This window comes from Meriones unguiculatus, chromosome 19, assembly GCF_030254825.1.
Source record: "Meriones unguiculatus strain TT.TT164.6M chromosome 19, Bangor_MerUng_6.1, whole genome shotgun sequence".
Taxonomy (NCBI): Eukaryota; Metazoa; Chordata; class Mammalia; order Rodentia; family Muridae; genus Meriones; species Meriones unguiculatus.
The window spans coordinates 41,637,750-41,659,816 of record NC_083366.1 but is presented as its reverse complement, the minus strand read 5'-3'; the positions used below and the strand labels follow the sequence as shown (position 1 = coordinate 41,659,816).

Sequence of the window (22,067 nt, the reverse complement as noted above, 5' to 3'; positions counted from 1 at the left end):
TTGAAAAAAGGCAGGTTTTAGCCTATCTATTATCTCTTCCTTCCCAGACAGGGTTTCTCTGTGTTTCTCTGTGTTTCTCCCTGGCTGTTCTGGAACTTGCTCTGTAGACCAGGCTGGCCTTGATCTCAGAGAACACTTGCCTCTGCCTCCCAAGTGCTGGAATTAAAGGTGAGCACTTCTGCCCCATTTCCCTTAGTGATATTTCAATGAAATATCTGCCAGGCACAGTACTAATAACATGCCTTTAATCCCAGCACTCAGGAGGCAGAGGCAGGTGGATCTCTGAGTTCGAGGCCAGCCTGGTCTCCAGAGTGAGTTCCAGGACAGCCACGACTACACAGAAAAACCCCGCCTTAGAAAAAAAGTCAGTTAAAAAAAAATTAACCTGTAAACACCACCTCCACATAAAAGCTATGATACTGTTGGAGATGAGTGATAGATTGCTATAGCCTGGGTTCTATCCCAGCACATAAAAAGAAATTGCTGGGTAGGGTACTACCACTGAGCTCCTTAAAAAGTTACTATACCTAATGATGTAATATCATAAAATATTCAGTTATTATTCAAAGTTCCTTTCTTTTTTTTTCTTCTATTTCTCAGAATTGGTGAGTTCAGTTACTAAGTTGCACTTAGTAATATGTCTCATTTAAAAAAAAGATTTATTTTATTTTAAATTGTGTGTGTGTGTGAGGGGGGTATCTGCACATACATGCAGTACTACAGAGGGCAGAGGCATTGGATTCCCTGGAGTTGGAGTTGCGAGCGGTGTATGCACCTGATGGAGGTGCTAGGAATTGAATTTGGATCCTCTGCAAGACCAGTGCACACTCTAAACTGCTAAGCCAGCTCTCCATCCTCTGTGCACCATGACTACTCTCCACAAATCTTTCCTTCTCTATTGTTCAGTGGCGAGGTTCAAACTCAGCCCTCCCTTTCCTTTGCTCTTCTCTCTTCTCTCCCTTTTCTTCCCTCTCTTCTGCCTCCTCCATCCCCTTGCCATTGTACTATGTAGTTTGTGTAGAGGAATGTTAATTCAGAACGTGGCTGTTCTGGCAAGAGATCACATCCGAAGACCTTCTAGGTCTCTATGATCTGGACACACACGCCTGGAATACAAACACGCCTTTAATCCAGAAGACAGAAGCAAGCAGATCTGAGTTCAAGGTTAGCCTGGTACAGAGCAAGTTCAGGTACAGAAAAGCTTAGATCCAGGGGTGGTCAGACATGACTTTATCCCAAATGAAGGTAAAGTTTGTAGAAGGAAGCACCGTTTAAAAGTGATGTCTAATTGAGTGACAAAAACAATGACAAATCAGAGAAAGACTTGACAGAATAAGATATGCCCAACTCTCATGTGAAGAGAAAGGATAGGGAAGTACTTAAGGGGCAAAGAGAGAGAGAGAGAGAGAGAGAGAAAGAAAAAGAGAGACAGAGACAGACAGGAGAGAGAGGAGAGGAGAGGAGAGGAGGAGGGGCAGTCTTACTGGGACAGTAATAGAGAGAGATTGCAGACAGAACTCAGGAGATGACTGAATGAACCAGAGAATGAGAAGGAGCCAGAATATTAGAAAAGATTGTTGGAGTTAGTTTGAGGCCAAGCTGAACAATTCAGGGTCCGAGAGAGAAGTCAGACTAAGTCAGCTGAAAGAGAAGTCTGAGCCAGAACAGCTGAGTTGAACCAGCTAGCCAGAGTTCAGTAAGAACAAGGGTGAGCTTATTCAGCAGTAAATGTCAGAGGTTGGAATAGGCCTAGGTTAGATTGTATGGGGTCTAGAAGCTTCCAGGACTAGGCCTCGGTTAGCAGAAGGAGGCAGTAAGCCTTCCAGGCAACAACTGAACCAGGCATGTAAAAGTTACTTTTACAAGTTAATGATGCCTTGTACTTTCTGGCTCTTCTCACAGCTTCTGTGAGTGCTGGCATTATACCCACCTCCTCAGTGCTGGCACTGCGCCTACCCCTCCTGCTTTTTAACCCTTATCTTGTCATTTATTTGCTGGAGGACAAAGTTATTTGCCCTATACAATTATTACACTTTGGCTTTTGACATCATTCCCATGGTGTAGCTCCACAAATTGTCTCTAGTGTTTCCCTAGACTGGCAGGAAATATCCAACTCAGATATGGTTTTTGGGAGGTGGGGGTGGAGTTCTTTGTAGTTGCACTTGTCTTTCAGAGACTTCTAAATGATACCCATGGCCTCTTTATGCCTGCACACACATGGAAACCTGCAACACACACACACGATTTCCTGGTAGAAGCCAGTGAATCTTTGTTTCTACAGAGAACCTTGGTGCTCTTGACAAACCCTGAAATCTGACTTTCTCATGGAAGAAGATGAAAGAGCAGCCAGACTCTCGAGCTCTTGCTCGCTCGGCAGCTCAGCAGATGGCAAGCCCTGTGGGCATGGTGACCCTTCTTGGCACTTACCTTGTCTAAACAGTCACCTGTCACTTCCCCACTTATGACTTAAACATGATTTGAAAATGAGTGATTTATAATTTCAGCACAAACTGGATCATCTTTTGGATATAAAATAATGAAGTTTGTTAGAAGGGAACAACAACAAACAAAAAACCAGTAAGAATTTAAAGAAAGCAGTGATCCTACTACTTAGAATTAATTGCAAAGAAATGTGTTACTTGGCATGGTGGTCCAGAACTCAGGAGGCTGAGGTAGGAAGGCTGCCTCAAGTTTAAGGTCAGCATGAGCTACATTGTACCGGGCCAGCTAGACAATAAGACATATGCATATAATACCAGAACTTGAATGGTAAAGACAAGCGTCAGGAGTTCAAGGTCATCCTAGGCTATAAGAGACTTCGTCACAAACAACAGAAAAAAATGTGTCATTCTGTGAGACTGCACATCCAATCACTTTCTTGTTTCCACTGAAAGGATTTAACCAAAGTTCTGACATTTCTCCATACTGAAATCTTTTCACAAAGATTTTGTTTAACATACCCATAATTTTAGCCAAGATAGGCAAATGGTCCTCTTAATTTTTAATACATATTACTATTTTTATTCATGTGTATGTGTGCAGGTGCCTGAGGAGGCAAGAGATGAAACTGGATTTCTTGGGGGTAGACTTACGTGTACGTGTGAGCCGCTCAGCGTGGGTGCTGGGAAGCAAACTTCTCCCCGCTCCACCAAGAGCAGTAAACACTCTTAACCGCTGACCCATCTCTCCAGTCAGTTGAGCCTCTTCTGCAATAAAATTCAAACCACAGGTCTGCACCTCAAAGCAGGTGTTTATGACAAAGGCAGAAATCAGAAGCTCTGACCTTTAAAAGCTCAGCTCCCTAAGCCAACAGTTGAAGGGCGTCAGCTGAGTCAGTCTCATCCCACAGGAAATCCAGGACCAGTGGGGGAGGACCACTAGGAGCAGAGCAGGCCCAGAAACTTCTCTGCTGCCTTTGCATATACAATTTAACTCAGGCCTGTGGTACCACAACGAAATAATCCCAGCACCTGATAGGTTAGGGAAGGAGAAATAGGAGGTCAAGGCCATCATGGGCTTCGTAGTGAGACTTGATCTCAAAAAAATCCCACAAAAATAGATCAAGCTTGTCATCCTGGAATTCAGAAGGCTGAAGCAGGAGGAATTTGAGGCCATCCTCAGCTCTCCTGTCTCAGCTTTCTGAATGTCGGGGTTGCAGATGGGTGCTGCCACAGATGGATGGGGCAATTTATTTTATTTTAAGATTATTTTTATTTATTTATTTATTTATTTATTTATTTAAATTGTGTGTATGTGCACATAAATTCAGGTGTCCTTGGAGGCTAAAGGTGTCAGATCAGCTTGGAATTGAAGCTACAGGCAGCAGTGAGCTACCCAGTGTGGGTGCTGGGAATTAAATTCAGGTCTTCTTGCCAGAGTAGTGAATGCTCTTAACCCCCAAGCCATCTCCAGACCCAAGTTTGTTTGTTTGTTTGTTTGTTTGTTTTTTGAGACAGGGTCTTTCTATGTAGCCCTGGCTGGCTGTCCTGGATCTCGATATATATAGATCAGGCTGCCTTATAACTCACAGAGTCCCACCTGCCTCTGCCTCCCAGATCAAAGCTGTGTGACACCATGCTCAGTTCCTAATTTTCCTCGAGTGAAGTTAGATACTATTTCCTATGTTTAAAGAACATTTGCACTTCTATTTCAATTTTTTGAGATTTTGTTTTCATTTTACGTGTATGGGTGATTTGCCTTCATGTATGTCTGTGCATGAAGTAGGTGCGGTGCCTGTGGGGGCCAGAAGAGGATGTCATTTCTCCTGGAGCTGCAGTTGTGAGCTGCTACGTGGATGCTGGGAATAGAACCCATGTGTAGTAGACCTTCTGGTGTCTTTAAAAACTCAGTTACGTAAACATGTATTTGTTTTAATCCCAGGTGTGGGATATGAGGCTGATTTCAGATTGTCGAGAGCAGCCAACTATTTGCCTCATTCAAGCTCTGAAAGGGGCTCTTTGCCAGCTGCAGGTAGTTTAATTCTGAGGAATCTGAGAGGGAATGAATGCCAGATCCCACAGGGGTAAGGGGGAATAGGGATGAGGGAGGGAGGGGAGACAGAGACAGAGATAGAGAGAGATGGAGGGAGAGAGAGACAGAGCCAGAGAGACAGAGACAGACAGAGGCGCTCCAAGGAAGAAGCGTGCTGGTCCTCCCCTCTGCTGTTCCTGGTTGCTGTTGATGCATTTTGACGAGAAGAAGTTAGAGATATCCTGAACTGAAGATTAGATGTTCCCCAAAGAACTACATCCCTAACCAGCAAGAAATAGCTAAGGAAAATTCTCTCCCCCCACCACCAACCTTCTTTCTCTCCTACCTGGTGTTGGGGTGTTGAAAGGATTGTGGTGGAGAAGGGAGAAAGAGGCATAAGAAATGTAAATAAAACAGATATAAAAAGTGCGCCTACACTCATGTCCTGTGGTAGTGTTCTTAATGCCGAGTCATCTCTCCAGTCCCCATTTGTATCTTCAAAAAATATGCTGATATTTTGTTCATTTTTACTTCAGAGAGAAAAATGGAAATGAACTGATTAACAAACTTGAACAAGAAAACATAATTCCTACCTCATCCTGGCTAGGTGTGATGATAATTCCAGCAATCGGGCAGCCTGGACTGAGAGTTTGAGGTCAGCTTGGAACTATATATATATATAGTGAGGCCCTATCTCAAAAAAACCAAAATCTACCTGGTGATCGCTGGAACCACCAGGTAGAAGGACATATTCCTTTGAGTTGTCTTCTGAGCCTTGCCTCACACACAAAGAAGTGGATAAATTTGCACACATACACAGGTACAGCGTGCTAATAAATTTAAAAAAAGAAAGTGGCTCTGGTCTCTTTTCCCTTTGCTGCGTGCTCACATTTTGCCAGTAGAGGGCACTGGTGAGACACTGCAGGAGCAGACAGCATAGGCTTTCTGCTTGAGCTCAACTTCGGAGGCGCACCAGGCTTCCACAGCTAAGACAGGCGACAGACTTGCCTCTCCCTGGGTGTGGGCTAAGTGGAGATGCTTACCTGTAATGGTGGCAGTCCAGAAGCTGGGTAGGAAGATCCCCCACTGGTCTGGAGTTCTAATAACCCACCCACCATGAATCTGTTAAAGTCATTGTTAGCGTTCATGATAGCTCCTTAGGTTCTTACTGTGCACATTCCCCTTGGGCCCTTGTTTCTGTAAATAAACAAAAATGTTTGGGGGCGGGGGCAGAGCAACCTGATTCCCTAATTGGAGGCTACTGCTATCTCCTTTGCTACACTGGCTGGCTTCAGCAAAAGGACTGTCCCTGAAACTCTTCCAGCAGCACCAGCTGTCCTAAAGACTCTCTCGAAGCCTACAGACAGCAACATGAAAATCTTCACAACTAACACCCCACAAAGGTCCCGGCTCCTCAACTGTCATAGACACAGCTGCAGCTGGTTTTGGTTTTTTTGTTTTGTATTGTTTTTTTTGAGACAGGTTCTCTCTACATAGCCCTGGCTTTTCCTGTCACTCGCCATGTAGATCAAGCTGGCCGGGAAATTCATAGAGATCCTGTTCTGCCCAGTTCACGAACCCCAAAAGACCAGGAATAAACAGACTCCACTGTAAATACATGAGGTTCTTTTTATTGTAAATTACAAGCTGCAGCTTGGGCCCACACACACCCACTGCCGAAGCAGTGGGAGCTGAGCGCCCATGCCCAGGTTAGTTGGGTCATTTAAAGATTCTGGTCCATTCCCAGCATGCTCAAGGCAGGGGTGATTCCTGCCTGGCAAGCATCTATTGGTCAAAATGCTACATTTTGAATCGATTGGCTATAGGAAGGTTCCCAGACCATTAATGAATGACCTGGTGTCCTTCCCTAGGGGGATGGTCCAGTTTCTTAGCAACTGTATCTCTAGTGGGTGGGGAAAGAATGCAGTAAGGCAGACCTTCCCCTCAGGGCATTACTAGACTTCACCCACCTTAGTTAATAATAGCTGCTAATTTTTAATTTTTTTGGTCTCTCAATCCGACTGCCTCTGCCTCCCAAGTGCTGAGATTAAAGGCGTGCATTGCCACACCTGAGTGTGTAGGTCATTTTCTGTCATTTTTGTTTTTGAGGCAGGTCTTGCTCTTTAGCTTAGGCTAGTTTGTAGTTCACCACATAGCCAGTGCTGGCCTTAAATTTGTAATGATCCTCCCATCTCAGTTTCTTGAGTTCTGGGATTAAGGCCTGAGCCGCCATGTCTGACTTTTGTTTGTTTTTGAGATCAACTCTGGCCTGAAACTTTTTATGTAGTCAGGCAGGACTTGAACTTGCAGTGATTCTCCTGTTTCAGATCCTGGACCAACAGTTGTTAACACTGGCCAGTGCGGAGGACTAAGGGCTCCCCAAACATGGGCCTAACTCGTCCTTAATGCCAGTCACTACTTGAGAGCGTCTAAGCCCACAAGAGCTCTAGTGCTTTCGGGGTTGAGGCTCTGCACACTGAGGTCTGTGCAGAAACTGCAGCATTATAGGGCATTGCTTGCTGCTGTCCACACCTGCTCAGGGCAGCAGCTCAATGGCTGCAAAGCACTGAAAGAAAAGCTGCCAGCTTCGAACCTCTCGCCCACCCAGCATTTCTGTCCCGCTAGAGCACAAGGATGATAACTGACTAGTAACAGTGACAGCACCAGGAAGCAGCTCCCGGCCACTCTACCCCTGGGCAGGTTTGTAGTGGGACGTTTCTCGTGAGGGCCTCCCTGTGAAGAGCATTCTCGGCTTTTCTCAGCCTCTAGGCCACTGAGATCCCCTTGGTCCAAGTTCTGTTTCCTTCTAAGTTGTTATTGGCTGACACGGCAGTCCCTGATATTAGCAGCTCTATCTGCAGGCTGTCTGTGTAACCTGGCTGGCTTTGAACTTGGGATCTTCAGGCTGTATATACACACACACACACACACACACACACACATATTTAGCATTCTGACAGTCCTTTCCAGAGACTTCTGGAATCGCATCCCTCCTTTGTTTTCCAGATTTACTGAGGTGTAATTTGGATTTTTAAAAATTTACGTGTTTTGCCTTTATGATGCATGTTTGCCCTGACGGCCGTGGAGGGCATCAGATCCTCTGGAACCAGAGTTATGGATGGTTGTGAGCCACCGTGTGGGTGCTAGGAAGCAAACCCAGGTCTTCTACAAGAACGAGCGCTCTTGACCAAAGAGCCATCTTTGCCAGTCAGTGGAGGTATAATTCAAAAACAGCGAAATTCATCTGTCTTAAGAATGGAGTCAAAATTTCCTCAGCTTCAACTTCTTGTTAGCTTGACTCGGGCCCTTGCATATATGTGTATTAAAAACTAAACATACACTAACACAATACATATAAAATACCTTCGAAAAACATACGTATGTTCTCCTGTTTGCCGCTAGAGGGAGGAGGCCCTTGATCCTCGCTGGTAGAGCGCAGGCCGAGTACTGAAGCCTTGAACTTCCGGCAGAGGGTCAGAAGGCAAGGTCAGAGGTCACAGGCCTTTAAGCCAAAAAAACAACCCTGCTGACCTCACCCGAAGACGACACGCGCCTAGGCCCACTGCGCAGGCGCGCGGAGGCCACGGGCGCGGTGGGCGGCGGCGAGAGACGATTGGCCGGATGCCGAGGCCCCGCCCCCTCAGCGGCGCCCGCGCCCCGGTCGGCGTGTCAGTCCGCAGGTTCGGGTCGTTCCGGCGCCGTTGGGTCCCGCGCGGTGCCGGGGGCTTGTCCTGCGCTTCCACTCGCTGGGCACGGAGCCCTGGAGTCTGTGAGTCCGCGGGCGCGGGGGAAGCGGGGGAAGCGGCGGGCGCCACTCCGACGGCGGCGTCGCCCGGCCGGCCCACCTCGGCAGCCCCGGGGAGCCAGCCCGGAGGGGGGAGGGCGTGAAGGGAGCCGAGTCTTGGCCCGGAGTCTCGGCCCGGCCACCAGGCAGAGCTGGGCGAGCTGGGACGAGGGGCCTGCGCCATGGTGGGGTCGGTTTTGGCGCGCTCTGGCGTTCGCTTTTCCTATTGGCTGGCGTGCGCCGCGATGGGCGGGGCGGGCACTCCCGGACGGCTTGGCTGGGGCTGGGGCTGGGTTAAATCCTGTGTCTCCCATCCCAGTGGTGCCAGTGTGTGTGTCGGCGGGTTCTCCTCGGATCCTGTCTCCGTGCTTAGACTAATGACAACCGGATCTTGGGCCCCTACCTGCATTTTGAGAAACTTTGTCCAGGCCTGGGCGTGGTGGTGCTCAATCTCCAGCACTCAGGGTCCCGAGGCTGGAGGGTCAGGAGTTCAGGGTCAGCGTTGCCTACTTAGCCAACTCAAAAGAAAAGAAGCATACCTAGGGTTCCTTAGGTAGGGTTCCTTAGGTAGGTTTTATTAAAGTGAAATAGAGTAGGAAATAGAACATCACACATCACACACAGGGCTATAAGTTGTTTCGGTTTGCGTACATGTGTGGGTCCTAGGACACAAGGTAAATTATTAATTGCATGTAAGAGGTGGTGTACAATTTAAGCGCAGCCTTCCCCCTCCTCGCTTAAGACAGCTTGGTTGTAAGTTTGCTACATAGCTGGCCGCGACCTTGAATTCTGTTTCTTTCCCAGCTTCTGGTATTACTTGTGCCACTGACCTTGGTTTACGCAGTACTAGGGATGGAGCCGAGTGCATACTGGTTATGAACTCTACTCACTGAGCTACATCCAACAGCCAAAAGCTGTGTTTTTTGTTGTTGTTGTTGTTGTTTGTTTGAAACAGGGTCTTGGCCATGTAGCCTTAGCTGATCTCCAAATTTGATATTGTGCCTGTTTCTGCCACTGTGTTCTAGGAGTGCAGTCATGTGCTACCCTGACACGTAGAATGCTATTTTGGGTGGATCTGAGCCTGCCTAAATGTCTGTTTTGCCATTCCCTTTGTCCCTTTTTCACATCTTTGAGATCTCATGCCATTGTAGTGGTTAGTGGTTCTGCCATAAAGCAGTAAGATTTTTGTGGTTGTATGTTATTGTTTTTCCAAGACAGGGTTTCTTTGTGTAGCCCTTGCTGTCCTGGGACTTGCTCTGTAGACCAGGCTTCCAACTCGGAGATCCACCTGCCTCTGCCTCCAGAGTGCGGGAATTAAAGGAGTATACCACCACCACCTCTTGGCTTGGTTGTAAATATTTTTTTTTTTAAAAATCTAAATTCCACCTTCCGATCAAACCATAAATTACTTGTTTGTTTGTTTTTTTCTTCTTCTGTGCTTTACCAGCTGAAAATGAATACCAGTATGAAGCAGAAACAGGAAGGAGCCCAAGAAAACCTGAAGGTATGTAATAAAACCACTTAAATGTGCTTCAATTTGTTTAATTAATAGGTGGGGTCTTGCTGTGTTGCCCAGGCTGACCCTAAACTCCTGGGCTGAAACCATTTCCTCAGCCCCTAAAGTGACCTTAAATTCAGACTTCATTATCAGAAGTTGAAAACGGAATGTACTCTTGCATATATTTTTGAGAAGAGGGTTTGCAGAATATCGAATTGTTTTCGGAAAAGATTAAGATTTGACTATATGAATGAAACCTGTAGTCTAGAAGTCTGCTATTCTAATGCACTGTGTGTATAGAGAAAATAATATAATCCTATACATCCCTTTGGGCTGTGTTTTAAAAAAGTTTACACGTAGAAAGTGTAAATCTTGGAAGTGGTCTTTGTGTGCAAGTATGAGAAGGACAGCAGCTTACTGGCTTCTTTGACCATTTTCAACATCAAACATTTAGTTTCTTCTGTTTGGAGACTTGATTAATTTGTAATCTGAATTATATCTGAAATGTTGTTGTAATATTTGTTCTCATGGCAGTTGGCATTTGTTCCTCGGCTAAATAGTGAGATAATAGTCAACAGCAGAGACTTTACCGTGGGAAAGGTGAACTTTGCCATGTGAAGTACAGTAACTTTCTCACGCTGCTGTGGTGTCATGTTCTTGCTAACCTTGTTTGAGTATCCATTGTTTGCTATCCCATGGTGGCAGTGTAACTAAGGATTTTTTTTTAATAGAACTTTCAAGTCAGGAAATGATACAGGGGATATTTACATATTATAAAGAAGGCAAACTTTTTGTTTTTAAAAGAATAGTTTGAGCATGTTATAGGGTTATTTGGTGTGGGGGGGGTGAGACAAGATCTCACTATGTAGCCTTTACTAGACTGAAATTCATAGAAATCTGCCTCTCTGCCTCCCGAGTGCTGGGATTGAAGGTGTGTGCCACCATGGATGGCTTGTTTGTTGCTTACTCACTCACTATGTAGACCACAGGCTGGCCTTGAACTCAGAGAGCTCCATTTACTTGTGTGCACACCAAGTGCTGGGATTACAGGTTTGTGCTACCACTCTGGGCCGGAGTGTTTTGGTTTGCCTAAAGCACAGACATTTTATCAATGTCCTAATGAATGGACTTGTAGAAAAACTGCTTCTACTGTCAAGTGATGGTTGAGGAGGGGCATGTGCTCTTGCTTCCACCTACAATTCTGGCTACAGTGTGTTCCCAAAAATTATATTGCTGGTGCCAGGTGTGGTGGTGCATGCCTTTAGTCCCAGCACTAAAGGGCAGATGCAGGTAGATTTCTGAGTTCAAGGCAAGCCGTCTATATAGTGAATTCAAGGATATCCAGGGCTATATAGAAAGACCCTGTTTCACAAAAACTTATTAAAGTAAAAATTACATTCCTGGCCTGAGAGCTGCCTCAGCAGGTAAAGGTGCTTGTTGCCAATCGTGATGACCTGAGCTGGCTCTCTGGAGTATGTGTGATGAAAGGAGGGAGCTGACTTTTGCAAGTTGTCCTCTGGTCTCCACATGTACGTGTGCACATGCACACAGGTAAATTTAACAAAATATTTTAAATTAAAATGTTTAAAATTTTAAAAATATCTTAAAAATTAAAAATATTTTAAATTTCTATTGCTGTGATAAAGCACTGTGACCAAGCCAGACAGTGGTGGTGCATGCCTTTAATCCCAGCACTTGAGGAGGCAGAGGCAGGAGGATCTTTGTAATTCAAGGGTAGCATGGTCTACAAAGTGAGTCCAGGACAGCCAAGGCTACACAAAGAAACCGTGTCTCAAAAATCCAAAAAACAGAAAAGAAAGAAAAAGCACCAAAACAATAACAAAACCACTATGACCAAAACATCCTGGAGAGGAAAGAGTTTATTTCAGCTTCCAACTCCCAGGTCACACTCCAGTACGGAGGGAGGGAGGACAGAACAGGGACTCGATCAAGGCAGGAAGTGAAGCACAGGCTTTGGAGGAATGCTCCTTGCTCGCTTCTCTCTTGCTCAGTTTTTTTTTTTCTTATGCATAGCAGGACCACCACCTGCCCAGGGATAGCATTGGCAACAGCTGAGCCAGTCACATCAGTCAAGAAAATGCTTCCCTACTTGTCTGTAGGCCATGCTGATGGGAGCATTTCATCAGCTGCCATTCCCTCTTCCAAATATGTCCTGGTTTTGGACAAAAACCAACCAGCAGATTTTCTTCACAAGTGCCCATAAGTGTTTGGAAATATTTAGAGTGCTGAGATGAATCTTTTTGATTAGAGAAAGTATTTTATGGTTTAACTAACCTTTTCTCTTAGTGTTTACCTCTTTTGTAAGTACAGTGTAAATTCCCAATTTGTAAGATTTTTTTTAAATAGTCATTTTTTCATTGGAAATTTGACATACATCATTTGCACTATTATATATATCATAGAAAGTATGCTATGTGTGTTTTAACTAAGATGTGTTGACAATGATTACAGCAAGCATTAGAATGTATTAGAATGGGAAAAGTTATCTGTTTCTGGTTTGGGTGCTATGGCCTATTTTTACCAGTTTCTTCAAACTATTGTAATCTTAGGAAGTAAGTTTGCTGGTCAATTAAGCTAACATCTTGTTTGGATACATAAAATTTTATATATACATATTTGTCTATACATATACGTATGTAAATATCTATGTATCAGGCCAAATCTTGTGTTCTTAGTGGGTTTTTGTTTTGTTTTGTTTTACTGATATTACAGTAAGACCAAGTTGAACTAAATAGAAACTTGAAAAGTAATCACATAGCAGTCACCCGATAATGACTCGTCTTGACTTTTAGAATAGTCCTGTCCCAAGGAGAACACTGAAGATGATTCAGCCTTCTGCGGCTGGATCTCTTGTTGGCCGAGAAAATGAGGTATGTGTACAGGGCTAGAATGGGGACGCGGTCAATCAACACTAACATTTCCCAGATTTCTTTAAAGTTTCTTAAATCTGTTTTTTCTTGTAGCTAAGTGTTAGTTCAATTCTAACCAAAATAATTGTTGCAAATAAAATTTCTAAAATGATATTACACATTTTTGTAGTTTTTTAAAAAATTACATGTATGGGCTAAAGATACAGCTCTGTGGTTAGGGGGAGCCTGAGTTCAGTTCCCAGTACCCATGTCGGGCAGCTCAGAGCTGTCTGCAACTCTTCCTTAAAGGGATGGGACACCTTTTTTGGCCAAGGACTGCACTCAAATGCATAACCACACAGACATAAAAACGTAATTACAAATAAAACCTAAAAAGCTATTTTGTGTGTTGCACATACCCATTCGGGTATGTATGTGTGCGCATGGACTACAAAACTAAAGTCAGATTGCTTTGGGGACTCTGTTTGGCTTCTTTCACTGTGTGGGTCCCAGGAATAGAGTGTAGGTTGTCAGCCTTGGCGCCAGGCACCATTACCTAAAGCGCCATCTCACCAGTTTTGAGGAGTTTTAAATTGTACAACTTAAAACAAACAAACAAAAAGGGATTCTTAAATATGTACATAAATAATGTAGCTCTTTTGTTTATCAAATCTAAGTAAAGATGTGTTTCCATCACAGTTGCCAAAAGGCTTGTCCAAAAGGAAGCTTTGGAATGACCAGTTAACATCTAAGACTTCAAGCTCTGGTCCAGAAGCTAATGAAAATAAAGATGTTGAAGATGTTACCCAGGAAGCATTTGATCTTATGATTAAAGGTACGCAAAAAGAACATAGCCTTGTCTTGAAAGCTTTAATTACAATGAAGGTATGTGTTATTTCGTGGGGTTACGATTTGTATTGTAAGTAGGCAAATACTCGAACTTTGGACACATGGGACCTTTTGTTCTTTCAAGAACGCAATGTAGGTGAAATTTTAAAGACTAGGACAGCAACTAAATTGGCATCGCAGAGTAAAATTGGAACCTTACCCAGAAATGGGCTTTTCAGAGGAAAAGTGTTAATGGGGACTGGGTTTGAACCTTCAAGAGAACCTAAAGTAATGGGGCCAATAGGAAGATCCCTGGGGAAAAGGGGTTAAAGGAGAATGAGAAATACACTTTTTGGTTTTTTGTTTGTTTGTTTGGTTGGTTTTTGTTGTTATTTGTTTATTTCCTGATACAGGGTTTCTCTGTGTAGCAGTCCTGGAGCTCACTGTGTAGACCTAGCTAGCCTCAAACTCAGATATCTACTTGCCTCTGCCTCTGCCTTCCGAGTGCTGGGATTAAAGGCGTGTATCACCACTGCTAGCAGAAATACACTCTTAATAAGTGTTTTTTTAATGGCAGAGTAGTAGAAATCAAAAGAGGAAACTGATGATGTTTTGTAGTCATTTTGTGTGTCGGTCTTACCCTGACTGTCCTAGAATTCACTGTGTAGCCCCAACCTGGCCTTGAACTCAGGCAGTCTGCCTCAGCCTCTCTAGTGAAGAAACAGTCTTGAGCTGCCACACCTGGCTCATTGGTGAGACCTTTTTTTCCTCTGTGTTGGTCAGAGGTCATGAGAAATTTAAGCATTGGTTTACTCAAGACCACAGTCAGAGGAGCCTGTGATTGTTCTGAGTTGCCTGGGAGGTGGGAAGGAAATTTAGAAACAAAGTGCTTTTATAGGACAAAATTGCAAACAGTCAACTGGATAGAACCACAGAAGCTTTGTTGTGGGACAGCATAAGAAACAGGACTTGTAATGTTTGTATTGGTTAGGTTAAAAATCAGCCAAGGGTTCCATACTCTTACCAAAAATATTGCTTGTACAGTCAGCAGTGATCATAGACTGTCCTAGTTAAAGTAGAACTATAAAGGCAGTTATACTAACTTGAGAATTTTGGTGGAATGAATTATTAGAATTAAAAGACCCACAGAGAGGGCCTGAGTTTTGTTGAATCTATTTTTTAGTAGTGCATTGGTATACTATTGAAAATTTTTGTGTATATTTTAGAGTGGAACAAGTGAGTGACATGCTGGTGTTAGGAGAGCAAGTCCCCCATAAAAATTAATAAAAAAATTAATCAAATAAAAAAATTCACAAGCACAAAACAAATCTTGTAAAATGTTAAACAGTGTAGACACTGCATCTGCATTTATTTTCCTCCTATTGCAGTTCTTTTCAAGGAGTGAAAGCTTTGATACATTGGCAAAAATTAGATTGTGACTTTTCAATATAAATAAATTGCTTCATTTTTTTAATAGTTTTTGTTTGTTCTGAGACAGGGTTTCTCTGTGTAGTAGTTCTGGCTGTCCTGGAACTTGCTGTGTAGACCAGGCTGGCCTTGAGGTCCATCTGCCTCTGCCTGAGGACTGCTGGAATTAAAGGTGTGTATTGTCACACCTGGCCAGGTTTTTTTGCTGTTGTTTTTAATTAGGACTTGCTATCAGTCTGGGCTGGCCTCAGACTCCTGAGTGGTAGGATTATAGGTATGTGCTCCACCTGATTTTTAAAGTTATGTAAAACACTTGATTTCTTCCAGAAAACCCATCTTCTCAGTATTGGAAAGAAGTGGCAGAAAAACGGAGAAAAGCTCTCTATGAAGCACTTAAAGAAAATGAGAAAGTATGTATTGTTTTCATGCCATTTAAAGGGTTTTGGTAGTGCCCTTTCTCATCGGTGTAGTCAAACAGGCACAGACTAGCTTTAATGTTGGTCTGAAGGAAGTTGGACTACATGGGCAAAAGGCACCCTGCCTAGGAGGCTGCTCAAGATCAGAGCAGATCCCCAGATACTGAACTTTTATTTTTATTATATAGCTTCATAAAGAAATTGAACAAAAGGACAGTGAAATTGCCCGCCTGAAAAAGGAGAATGAAGAGTTGGCAGCAGTAGCAGAACACGTACAGTACATGGCAGAGGTAATCGAGGTAGGTTTTTCCATGTTCACGGGGTTCAGAGTCATTGGCAGTGCTGTGGCCAGTGAGCGTTCGGCCCTGTTACTGAGGTTTTTTTGGATAGAGTAGGTTATTTGTCCTGTCAGGGTTTTATTTTTCTTACCTATAAAGGGACTAATAATGCCCACATCTGAAAAAGATATGAAAAGTTACTCTATTGTACAGTTGACATAGTTCTAGGTTTTATTTTTTTTACGAATATGCTATCAATTATCATTTATAAAGTAAATAGGCTTTGTGGCTCTATCTCACTTTTTAAATTTGGGAAAGTAGCTAATGTATTTCTCAGATTCAGCCTAATTTCTATGACTTGGCTTGATACATGTTTTCAGTCTTTTGTATGTACAAAGCCGATCCATCTTGCTGATGGAAAGAAAGCTTTTCAAATCAAACCTTCTCACATTAAATTGCTGCCTTAACATTTTAGAGCTGTGACAATTTTTAAAAATTTTAACTGGTTTTTTTTGTTATGTGTAAGTGTGTGCAGAGGGTCTGGCCTGGAGCTAGAGTGACAGCTGCCTCGTGTGGTTGCTGAGAGAACTAACTGGTCCTCTGTAGGAACAGTGCATGCTCTAACCCCACGTCATCTCTCCAGCCCTGCCAGGATAGTCTCTGAAGTGCTGAACTAGCTCTTTCTGTTGGCTCTAAAAGTATAGTTCCCCAGCTGGTTGTCCCTAGAGAAGCTGTGCTTTGGAAAGAGCTGGGGCTGGAAAGATGGTTCAGTGGTTAAGAGCGCTGTCTGGAAAGAACTTAGTCGGTGCTTTAAAAAACTAGCAAATTACTGTCGACTTTTAAAATGTGATGTAGAGCTGTATAGACTTTAATGTAACACAAAGTGAATTTATTGGGGGGGTCATTTTAACATTGATAAGTTGCTGTATCAGTATAGTGATTAATAGTGGATTTCAGTTTTGAGGTCTTTACAATAAATTTCTGGTTTATTCCAAAAGAGGCTGAGTAATGAACCTCTGGATAACTTTGAATCACCGGATAGTCAGGAATTTGATTCTGAAGAGGAAGCTGTTGAGGATTCTGAAGTGGAAGGCTCAGGAACTGGCGTGTGTACTGAAGAGACTGTGTCTTCCTCCACGGACACCAAACCATGTACATGAGGTGTGAGGCACACTGACAGCGGTGCCCTTCAGTACGTCTTGGTAAATTAATTAAACCAGGTTTGAATCCTGGGGCTCAAACTGCATTAAAATACAGATAGTATGTATTTTTAATCTATTGTTTTATGTAAATAGCATTTTCATTTTCTTCTCAGTGTCAGATGTGACTTGTGTATATTAAATAAATTTCCATTTCCTGTTGAACGTTGTATGTCTTGAAGACTTAAGTGTATCTAGTTTAGTATTTTACTGTTTTGCTATCATAGAAACGGGAAATGAACCTATTCCTGTCTGGGCTGAGATAGCTGAATATCTGTTGATCAGATCTCAGGAACACTGAGTGCAGTGCGGTCCATTTTTATGTTTGCATATTCTTACTTAGTGTTTTCAGTAAACTATCTACTTTTCTAAAGATTCCCCAGGTGAACTTGATCAGGTAAATGTTTACTTAACTGTTATGATCATTTATTTTTGAACATTCAGAGGTAGTGGGTGACAGGGATAGTCTTCAGAAGCAAAGTGACGAAAGGTGGAAGTACAGTGAGAAACAAAAAGGTAGCTGCAAGTTTGGAAACTACACACATTGTGTGACTATCAAAGGAGTAAGAAGAAGGAAAAACGACGAGGCTTTGTTAATAAGGCAGCACAGGGATGGAATTTGCCTGAAATATTTTTATGCAAATTGACAACAAAGACCACTAACAACCTTTACTTTTATTACATCTATTTATATGTATGAATGTGTGGAGGAGGTCAGAGGACAACTTGTAGGAGTCGGTTCTTACATCTTGTGGGTCCTAGATATGGGCTGCCAGGTTTGGCAGCAAGAGTCTCTGTGGGGCCGTGTTGACAGCCCTAATGTTGACCTTTAAAGCATGATCTTAGGTAGTTTCCTTATAGGACTTTAATGTTCCTGTCTTCAGGATTGAGGTAAAGCCCGTCTAGTATTATTGTGAGGACAAAGACTACTGTGTGTGAACTAAGTGCTCAGAAGGGAAAGTGATGGCTGGGCTGCAGGTGTAGCTCAGCTGGATGCTTGCGTAGCACAGTGCACTGCTTTGGCCCCGACTTCACAAACCGAGTGCAGTGATGCACACTCGTAATTAATTCTAGTGTACTGGGGTGGGGGGGCAGGAGGATCAGAAGTTCAGGGTCCTCTGCTGCATAATGAATTCAAGGCCAGCCTGGACAAATGAGACCCTGATGTAAAACAAGCCGATCAGGGAGACGGTTCAGCAGGTTGTGAGGCCCTCGCTAGTTGTGAGAGCCCGTGGACATGAGTCTGAGTCCCATCCCTTGAATATACCTCCCCCCCCCCTTTTTGTTTTTTTGAGACAAGGTTTCTCTGTGTAGCTCTGGCTGTCCTGGAACTCATGTGGATCAGACTGGCCTTGAACTCAGTGATCCACCTAACTGCCTCCCAGAGCACTGGAGTTCTGGGATTAAAAAGCATGTGCTGCCATGCACAGTTTATGGCACTCATGCTTTTCAGACAAGTTATCTGGTCGGTAAGCCCAGCACACTTGTATGTGGACATAGGAGGCAGGAGTGGGAGTTTACGGGCCACCTAGCTTGGAGTTATGCAGAGCAGCAGAAATGAGCCAACTCAGGGAAGGCGTCCTCTGACTGTGCCATGGCCTTTTTTTCCTACTCAAAAAATAATAATAATAAATATTTTTAAAACAGGAAAATGGAGATTGTTACTAATAACTTTGTTCAATAGTACTTGGAGGTGTTGGTGATATACCTGTGTTGGACAATGAAGAAACCACTAGTTCAGCATTTAAAATATGGTCAGTGTGAATGGAAAGCAAATTTTAACTTTTATGTTTAATAAACTACTCCAGGCTAGTGGCTCCTGGGAGACTGTGGCTCTGCATGTTTTGGAATTGGGCCACTAGCTTAAAGATTTCATTAAAGAATGGGCAAATTGATTTTTAAAAATATTTGGGGTAGGGAAAGGAGGAGAATCTGGTTATATTGTCACAGTTAGAAAAGTAAGTAGAGCTGTGTGGCCTAGGTCAGTTAATAGATGTCAGGATAGTGTTTCATACATGTTATGCTGTGCTCTTATCCCATTCTGCATTTCCTCCTGCCCCTCATTGGTTTCCTGACCCACCCACCTTCTCAAATAGTTCTCCCTTCTGCTTTCATGTCACAGTGATTGCTTTCCTAGTGGTACAAAGACGATTTTAAAAGTAAAGTGATAATAACAACTCTTAAGACCATGTAAGAGCAGGAAAGGTTACTAAAAGAAAATAGAAAAGCCTTAACAATTTTTAGGTTTGCAAAGGTTTCTTACTCAGAACAGGAAGAGCCAGATTTGTGTCATCAATAGGCTTTGTAAAAAGAAGAACCTCCTTTTTGAAAAACAAGCAAAGGACATAGCTTCTTTGAGATGTTTTTCTCCGTTTGCATCAGATTCTCTAGCCGCCCTTGGAGAGGCTTGACTGGCAGTGTTAGTACATGATAGGCAAGATGTCTTTCCAGTGGGCTGACAAGAAGGGAAATCTTAACAGCCTGAATTCAATTCCTGGAACCTACAGCAATAGGAGAAAACTGACTTGTTCTCTGACCTCTGTGTGGGTCATGGAAGCATGAATGTCTTGCACAAAATATATTGGTTTTTAAGAAGCTATTGTGGTAGCTGGGCGTGGTGGCGCACACCTCTAATCCCAGCACTCAGTAGGCAGAGGCAGGCAGATCTCCAAAGTTTGAGGGCAACTTGGTCTAGAAAGTGAGTTTATAATAGCAACGCCTACACAGATTTGATTCAGTCTCAAAAAAATTTTTTTTCTTGATAAAAGTACATTCCAGTGTATGCCAAGGCAACACACGACCACCACAGGATCATAGGGCCCTTAACTCTGTTTAACAAACTATCCCTTCAAAAGATCTCTGGACTTAGCCAAGCACAGTGGCTCGGGCCTTTGATCCCAGCACACAGGAGGCAGAGGCAGGAGGATCTCTTGAGTTTGAGGCCAGCCTTGCCAGCCTGGTCTATAGCAAATGACAGCCAAGGCTACAGAGTTGAGACCCTCCAAACAACCAACCAGAAGATCTCTGGACTTAAGGTCTTACCTGATAAATCACAAGTCAACGGCAAGGAGTTAGTTTATAACTATCAGAGAGTACCGGGGTCCTCTGGGTAGGGTAATGTGTCCTTATGTATACTAGCCCAGTGCCCCAGTAAGATTAAAAATCCCATTTTCCCCACAGTACTTTTTTCCCCCAGTTTCAAACCCACTTCCCTTAGATTAAAATCCAAGTTGCTGCTACAACTTGGATTCACTTAAATAATGTTATCAACATTTTCAGGTAACTTGACAGATAGCAATGCCCAAATATTTCTGGGAAACATGCCACGGCATTTCCTCTTTTGAGGGGCTTGGTTCCTCTATATGGTTCTCCTCCTGCCTGGGGCCCTGTTTCCCACCTGTTTCCTACTATGACAGGAAGGGCAGAAGCTGAGCTTGGAAGGCTGTGAGCACGGGTATCAAACACTCCTGGAACTCCCACTTCAGGGAGCTAGTTCAACTTTAATTTCCGAGAACAAAGGATATATACCTCTTGGGGAAAAGCTGGGGGTCCAAGGATAGGTGTACATAATTGGTTAAAACCAGGCACTTCAAGGATACTTGGTTTGCATTAAAGAGCATCCTCCTATCATATGAGCAGGAACACTACCTAATTATCCTATAGGTGCAGGGAGGAGAGAGCAAATAGAGAGCTGTGTCAAAGGCCATATATCAAATGTGGTTAGGGGTTAGACACTGCAGGTGAAGTCAGGCAGAGAGCAGGAGGCCCTGCTGGTGAAAGGGAGTCCTGCCCCTTAGCACCGAGCTCAGAATAGCTATCTGGACTGGGAGAACTTCAACCTCAAACAGCAGGGTTCTCCCAACACCTCTAGAATGGGGATTCTCAGTTTATCTGGAATTGGTCCAAGTTCCTGGGTGATGCAGGAGTAGATTTCCATATGGAGTCTTGCTTTGTTCTTAGCAATGTTGTCTCAGTTTCCTGTAAAAGTCTCTGCAAAGGCAATTAAAGGGAGGAAGTTCATTCTGGCCGACACAAGGACAATACACCATGATGGGGATGTCAAGGTGGTCGAAGCAGCTAGTCATGTTGAATTCACTGGCATCAGAAAGCAAGAGTGTGATAAATGTTGCTCAAGTCCCTTTATTGAACTACGGGATCCCAACCAGGGAAAGGCACCATCCCCAGCAGGCCTGTCTTTCCGAGTCAACACAATCCAGACATGCCCAGGCACCTACCCCCCAGGTGATTTTAGATTCTGTCAAGTTGACAACATTAACGATCAGCGATGAGCTCATCCGCATACCCATGAGGCAGCATGCTCTTCCGTTCATGCAATTTGAATCGTGTGTTTAGCTTGCAGCATTGGATCACCCAGTGACCCTCAAACTCCACCTATGACTCCACTTATGACCCACAGGAATGGCACCTAGCTAACTGGGTTGGAAAGCTGTGTGACTAGGGGAGCCTGACAGGAGCAAGAGTGAGGTCTAGATGCGTCCAAACTCTGAAAAATCCCATCCTGAGGCTGGCAGGAGTAGGACTGTTTTCTCCTTGCTCTGGACCTGCTTGTCCTAACGCACTTAAGCCTTGAGACTGCCCTTGAGGTAGTCACATAACCTGGTGGCCAGTTACAGGTTAAACCTCTCCTTAGAAGGAGGTGTCCAGCTAGCCCCTGGAATTCCTCTTCATGCAAATGAAGCATTCCTAGCCCCTTAGCCCCAGCCGATGACGTACATTCACCTGAAAGCCCCTAGCCACTTCCTCAAGGTATATATAGCCTTTATTTGCCCCCAATAAAGAGAGCTGTTACTCTGGAAACCATCTTGGAGAAGGCTGTTTGTCCTGCCGTCACTTCTGACCAAGATCCTGCTAACCCACCCACCCTGCTAAGCTTCATTCCTTCCAGTCTAGCCTGGCACACAATGGAGTGTGGCTACCCCTAGGTCAGAGGCAGATCCTGGGACAGCAGCTAACTGGATAGAAAAGGGAGCCAGCATGTAGAAGCCTCAGGATGGTGTGCTAGCTACAATGCAGCAGCAGAGGTAGCAGCACATAGTAGGATGAGGACAGGATGCACGCTGGCTGAGGCTAGGGAGAAGCCAGGTGAGCCTGATGGCTGTTCAAGAGTTTGTTACAGTGGAAACATTTTCAAAAGCATTAATTAAAAAAAAAAAAAAAAAAAAAAAATGGAGCTGTAGAGACTACCCAGGTATTATGAGCACTTGCTGCTCTTGCAGAGGACCTGGATTCAGTTCCCAACACCCACCTAGCGGCTCATAAATGCTTGTAACTCTAG

General features: G+C 43.9%; 1 protein-coding gene across 2 annotated transcripts in view; it reads left to right on the top strand.

Annotated features, from left to right (window-relative positions):
• Gmnn (geminin DNA replication inhibitor) overlaps positions 1-16,936 on the top strand; it is a 33,377-nt gene extending 16,441 nt beyond the window's left edge. The window contains exons 1-7 of one of the 2 annotated variants that reach the window (XM_021641406.2): positions 8,083-8,239; positions 9,702-9,758; positions 12,566-12,643; positions 13,322-13,457; positions 15,206-15,288; positions 15,483-15,593; positions 16,571-16,936. In XM_021641406.2, the coding sequence (XP_021497081.1) occupies positions 9,708-9,758; positions 12,566-12,643; positions 13,322-13,457; positions 15,206-15,288; positions 15,483-15,593; positions 16,571-16,732 (621 nt within the window). In that variant the 5' untranslated portion in view covers positions 8,083-8,239; positions 9,702-9,707 and the 3' untranslated portion in view covers positions 16,733-16,936. Of the gene's footprint in view, positions 1-8,082; positions 8,240-9,701; positions 9,759-12,565; positions 12,644-13,321; positions 13,458-15,205; positions 15,289-15,482; positions 15,594-16,570 lie in introns of those variants that run through there. The other variant, XM_021641405.2, reaches the window with a different exon arrangement.
• Positions 16,937-22,067: the final 5,131 nt, after the last annotated feature.